Source organism: Belonocnema kinseyi, chromosome 1 (genome assembly GCF_010883055.1).
Source record: "Belonocnema kinseyi isolate 2016_QV_RU_SX_M_011 chromosome 1, B_treatae_v1, whole genome shotgun sequence".
Classification (NCBI taxonomy): domain Eukaryota; kingdom Metazoa; phylum Arthropoda; class Insecta; order Hymenoptera; family Cynipidae; genus Belonocnema; species Belonocnema kinseyi.
In genome coordinates, this window is record NC_046657.1 from 113,837,248 (window position 1) to 113,843,223 (window position 5,976).

Here is a 5,976-nt window from a genome sequence, read left to right on the forward strand (position 1 = left end):
AATTTGCAGTTCAGTTTTTATAATTTTAAATGAAAAAAATGTAGCTTCGAGGTCTAAACTTTTTTTCTAAACCTGAAAAAAACCGGGAATTTTTTCTTTGATTAAAACGGCCACCCTGAATTTTTATTAAAAAAACTATTATTATTTTATTTTAATAAATATTCATAAGTGCGGATTTGCATATTTAAATCATTCATAATTTCGACAAAAATTGTATAGAAATAACAATTATATATAATGTATTACAATTATAAACTTTTAAATTTTAACAATCATTTACATAAATCATGATAGAACATAAAATTTTAAATCTCAGAATGTTGATCCAAATATGTAATCTTACCACCATTCATCTGCTAATTTCCGTGAAGATTTCAGAATTAAAAAAATATATTTTCAGTGTGAGCGCTACGCCGTTTTCAATATTTTGAAACTAGTCAAATTATTTTAGAAAATAATAAGATACTGAACACATTTTATGGTTATATAAAAATGTAAGCAACACTTTAAATGTTTTTATTAAGCTTTGTAACATTTCTCATTATAAAATATTTATTACAGTTAATAAAAAATACTGTGTATCAACTTTATCCACGTCTTGTGCAATGAAAAACATACATTTATATTATAAAAAAGATCGTACTTATTATCTGTAGGACCCCAAAACCATTTTTATGTCACAAATCTTCAAATTATCTTGATAAAGTAATCGGACGATACGAAAAATCGACTATAATTTACTACTAGCCTGCAATTGAAGCAACTCAAGAGCAAAATGCGGATGAGACTGTACCATTGAATAAAATTCATACGTATTCCTCAAGTTGCTATGATGAAAAACTAAAAACTTCATAGCACTCTCTCTCAATTTTCCAAGCGAATACAAATCAGCGAGTAGCAGAGTTTGAATAACATTTTCGATCGATAAATTCTCGTACAAAGACTTGATACAGATATTTTTAAGTTTTTCTAAATCGTACTTGTGTGCTGCAAAAAATAGCGGAGATGCCTCTGCAGGCTTTAAATCGTCAACCTTATCCGAGTAAATGAAACGCAGCATCTTTTCGAAAATGACTGGCTCGATGTCTTCAACTTCGACTTTTGAAGTGAGTCCTTCGCTCATTTTAACCCTGAACATCGTCGCGAAAACTTCACTACGCGATGCGAGTATGTTCTTGTGAGCAGTGAATTCTTTATTTCTAATAAAGAAAGAGACGTCTTTGAAAGTTGGATCTTCAAAATACGTGGCAATATCCGCAATCAGGCTTCGCGATTCAAGATCGATTATTGGCACTTGTTTATCGATTAGTGGCACTTGTTTAGGGATTGACGTTAAGTGTGTAACTTCAGAATGGAAGTATGTACGTATCTCCACGCCAATTGTTAAAATGTCTGGTGTATTCTCGTGCCAACCCAATTCATCGGCAACGTCTCCTATATTTTCCTGAAAAGAAATCCACTGTCCCGGATATAAAATACACTCATTATCGCAGTCAAATAGAAGTCTTTCACTCGTTGCAGTCTTGAGAAAAATACAAGCCTGAACGTAAATTTGGTCTTGGTCTGTTCTGTACAATTTTATATGCAATTCTTTTGTACTGCCGCTTATTATTTTTTTAGGCACAAACTCAATATACCATTTTCGCTTATCATCGGGTTTCGATGAAAATAGCGGAGACTGGATTTTCTTCATTTGTCTATTGCACATGATAATCGAGTTGTAACTTTTAATTTTCCACTCGAATGACACTGAGTCATGGACAAGAAACGAGAACGTTGAATTGCGATGGAATTCCGTGTCTCCCATTTTAAGTAAATAATTTATTTCGACGAATTTCAAATCTGGAATGAGAAATCTGCTGTTACAATCATGCAATGACTTTTTCGCTAATTGCGTAAATTTGGGTATAATATTTATGGAACATTCAATAGTGTTGATATCCCATGGCCTACACTGTAAAAAAAATCTATTAAATTTTACATCTCTGGTGGATGTAAATAAAAGGACCCTCGTGTATCGGAGTAGATTTACGAATCTGTTGTGATATTCCAATTCGGCCGATAATTTCACATGCGAAAATGTAAAATTCATTATGTGAAAGAATAAAATAAAATAAAATTTATCAGGGCGACAGGTTTCGAACACTCGGAAGCTCAAGCTTCGTTCAATTTCATGGAGATTGAAGAAACACAAGCCGGACACGTTACCACTTACCTAAAACACATAAGATACTAAAGGTATTTTTTTGATGTTTAAATATTCCGTAAAAAAAATGAAAAATACGTTTTGAATAACCGCATTTTTTCCGTTCCAATAGCAAAAAATGCAAAAGGCAAAATAGGAATAGCTCCAAAATTGCAGGATGAAGGCAACGATAAACAACGAACACGAGAGACACTTTCGTATTCACATTATATTTAATTAAATATTCTAAATTTTTAATTAATTATAAATAAATTTTTTTACAGTTTCCGCCAGGGTAAAATTAAAGATCATTGATAAAATTAAAAATCTCGATGTAATTTTCAATCACAGAAAAGTGATTTTTCCGACGCATGGTATTTCCACACGCTGCGACTGAATTTTTCCTTCTGAATGTAAAGTTCGTACGAGGGAATGTGTAATTTTATTTTTATCGAGTGTGTAAAATTACACTGTTGTTCGAGGGTCCTTTTATTTACATTGCTAGAGGATGTAATTTCACATACTTTCGTGAAATCCCACAGTACAGTGGGTGATATTTACAATGATACAATATTTAATTTTCCGAAATTTTATAATTTTACACAAATCTTTTTTTACAGTGTAGTGAAAGTTATGGCATAGACAAGAGCGCCATCTGAACATGAAATATTGAGTAGCTCAAAATAATTGGAAAACTATTGATGAACATTTTTTAGTGAATAATATTGCGTTTTATTCAAAGGCATGTAAAGTCTAATTTTAGAGGTGCATGTTTAAAAAACATTATTTAAGATTATCACTAGGTCGTCTAGGCTTAAAATATTATTTTTTTGCAGAAATGATCCCTAAACATTCTTTCTTGTCGACAGAAAATATAATAATGATAGAATTTTAAAAAAATGATGCCTCTTTTCGGAAAAAGTTCTTAAATTTTAACAGAAAAAAAAAAGGACAATTATTGTAGTTTCAATATGAACTATACAAATTAAAAAATAATGTTTGCCCGTAATTCAAAAGGGAAAATGTGCTAAAAGTGCATTATTGTCCTTATAAGAAGTCAATAATATCCAAAGAAATCTTCAATTGTCAAATTAGTCACCATTGATAATAATTAATTCTTTAACACCTTTTTATTGCAAATTTTTAAGTTTATATTAGCATGAAACCAGTCATTTAAGGGGTCATTTAAAAGCCTTCGGAAAACCGCATACATTTCAAGCTACTTGAAATTACACAATATTTCAGGGACGAAATATGTTGTTTTTCGGAGAAAGTTTAAGGATAGGTATTTTTAAATTTGAAAAATAATTTTTTCTAAAAAGTTATGCTATTTTGCATTTTGTGCGTTGTTTTTTCAAAAAAACCCGAATCTTTTCTTTAAACCTCTATAACCTTTGACACAATTGAGATATTATTTTCTATTTGATTTGAACGCACTCATCATCTTCTTTCAAAATCCGCCGGAAAATGGCGGAAAAAAATATTCAGAAGATTAAAAACGGTGGGTTTTACAAGAAAATCTTTTTTATTTTTTTCTTCAAACTTTGAAAACATTAAAAAAACATTCTGTAAAACCTTACCTTTTTTATTATTTCAAATAGTATGGAGAATTTTTTATTAATAGAAGAAAGAAATATTATCAGCATCATGCGGGCTAAACTATTTTTGAGGTAGGGAGAATTTTTTTCTAAAAACTTAATTTTTGAATTTTTTCGTAAACTATAAAAAACATCGCAAAAGAACAAGACATTCATCAAATTTTTTTAGACATAAAAAACTTTTATGCGAACATTTTTTTTATCTGCCATTGTTTCCTAGAAGAAGTCGAAAATTCTATTGTAAGAAGAAAAAATTATCCTGGCTAAAAAAGTTATTTAGCAAATATCAAGCTTACAAGATATCTTCATTGTCAAAGTACACGTTGAATATTTCTAATGTACTAACGACAAAATTGATTTTTTTCGCGCACCTTATCTTAAAATGAGAAATATTTTGGAAAACTAAAAAAAGCACATTATATTTGGCTTTTTAATTATATTCCTAAATGTTTACCTCGATATAACTTTTTTGTGAACTTCCGCGAAAAATATGCAAACTAAAATTTTGAGCTTAGCTTTACGTGGCCTCAAAGAGAAATTAAAATTGGTATATACTCTCAATTTAGTTTCTTCAGTTGAATTATTTTGTTGTAAATATTTTACATAATTTAAAATCAATAACTATCAGATCACAAATTATACTTTTCTATACATTAAAAAAAAATTCAGTAATCCTGATGCAATTTTTCTTGCTTTTTATTCAATTTGAACGCATTTAAATTCCATTTTTGCTGTCAAATTCTAAAAATTAATAATTTTTAGCATCGCAAATCTTACTTTTAACATATTTTCTAAAAATACATTCAAACTGTCTAATTAGTAAAACATTTTTAAATTATTTGAAACTGTAATAATCTTTTAACATTATAATTTAAAATTGTTCAAATTTGAATAATTTACACTTAATAGATGTTGAATTCGAAATATTTATCTTTGAGACTACGTAATTAGGCACAAGCTTTTAATACGTTACTTGGATTAAAAGTTTTTTTTAAATAAAACTGCTTAACTTCAAACGCGTACAATTTGAATTTATGCAAACAAAGGAAAATTTTAAAACTGGTAAATTAGAGCCTTGAAAGTTGAACAATTTTAAATGAGAGATTTTTAAAGGATGCAGTTTTAGGATTAAGCATTGCAAACTCAAATTATATTTACATAAAATTAAAAATTTATAAAAAAAATTTTTTAAACTCCTGAAAAAAGACCGTTAATTTACTAACTGAAATCTGTGTAAATAAGTCTCTAAATAAAAAAATGTTACGCTCGTCTCATTCACTACATTAATAAAAATAATGTGAAATTCATTAAATAGACCACTGCACTAAGTTTAAGGTTATAGATACGGAAAATTCTTTCGAAACTGACTTTAGCGCTGTAGATAACAGGTTAGTTTTACGAAAAATATCGTAAAACTAATTAGTACAACAACAAAACAGCATTCGCACTTACCACAGTTGATATTAAAAAATAATCCTTAAAGTAAGGTTAGTACTCTTGTTGAAATGAATACCTTCAAAATCTTCAAAATATAAACAAAAGCTTGAATGCTTAATGAACGGCTTACTGAGTAATTGTTGAGAAAAATATGATATTTTTGAAAAAACGTACGTAAGTAAACTTCGTGGCCATATAAAGTATAAACAATTACTAAAAAATAATGAAAACTACACCAAGCAATGTTGAAACAGGATCATCGCCATTAGATTAGGGGCAGTCAACGCAATGGGAAGTAGACGGCCGCGTACTATTATGATTATATTTAGTTCTCAGACCAATTGTACGCGCGCTGCTGTCGACAGCGGGTGAACGGGGCAAGGGAAGATTGACTTTCGAAATTGAAAGGGGTGACGGTCGACTGGCCTTGGAATTTGAAAACTGTCATGTGCGACTGACAACCTGAATAACTTGTGTTTGCAAATTTTCATTTGAGTATTACCATACGAAAGAATTACTGCAAAATTATGGAAATATGATATAAAAGGCATTAAAAAATGTTGATTATCTGTCTTTTGTCTCATATTCTTCAAATTTTGCTTTAAGTCTTTCATTTTACTTTAATTATAAGAAAACGAAAACACATGAAAGAACTATATATATATATAATTAAAAATTTGTCATAAGGACAACCGCAGAATTTCGCCGGGAGCGGGTGCTAATCTGAAAAATTGCACCCGCTTCCAGCGAAATCGC

The 5,976-nt window shown here is 29.6% G+C and overlaps 1 protein-coding gene across 3 annotated transcripts; it reads right to left on the reverse strand.

Moving 5' to 3' along the window:
- Positions 1 to 502: 502 nt before the first annotated feature.
- On the reverse strand, positions 503 to 5,491 carry LOC117169748 (speckle-type POZ protein-like). 3 transcript variants are annotated; one of them, XM_033356257.1, is made up of 2 exons: positions 5,395 to 5,491; positions 503 to 1,842 (listed from the first exon to the last, which is right to left on the reverse strand). In XM_033356257.1, the coding sequence occupies exon 2, from the start codon at positions 1,805 to 1,807 to the stop codon at positions 731 to 733; it is 1,077 nt and encodes a 358-aa protein (XP_033212148.1). In that variant the 5' UTR covers positions 1,808 to 1,842; positions 5,395 to 5,491; the 3' UTR covers positions 503 to 730. The 3 variants fall into 3 exon arrangements, with proteins under 3 accessions (XP_033212148.1, XP_033212153.1, XP_033212144.1); XM_033356262.1 differs by having other exon boundaries at positions 5,455 to 5,489; XM_033356253.1 differs by having other exon boundaries at positions 5,236 to 5,485.
- Positions 5,492 to 5,976: the final 485 nt, after the last annotated feature.

Coding starts and splice junctions, on each gene's coding strand:
- LOC117169748 (XM_033356257.1), bottom strand. CDS start 1,807: ATGGGAGACACGGAATTCCATCGCAATTCAACGTTCTCGTTTCTTGTC.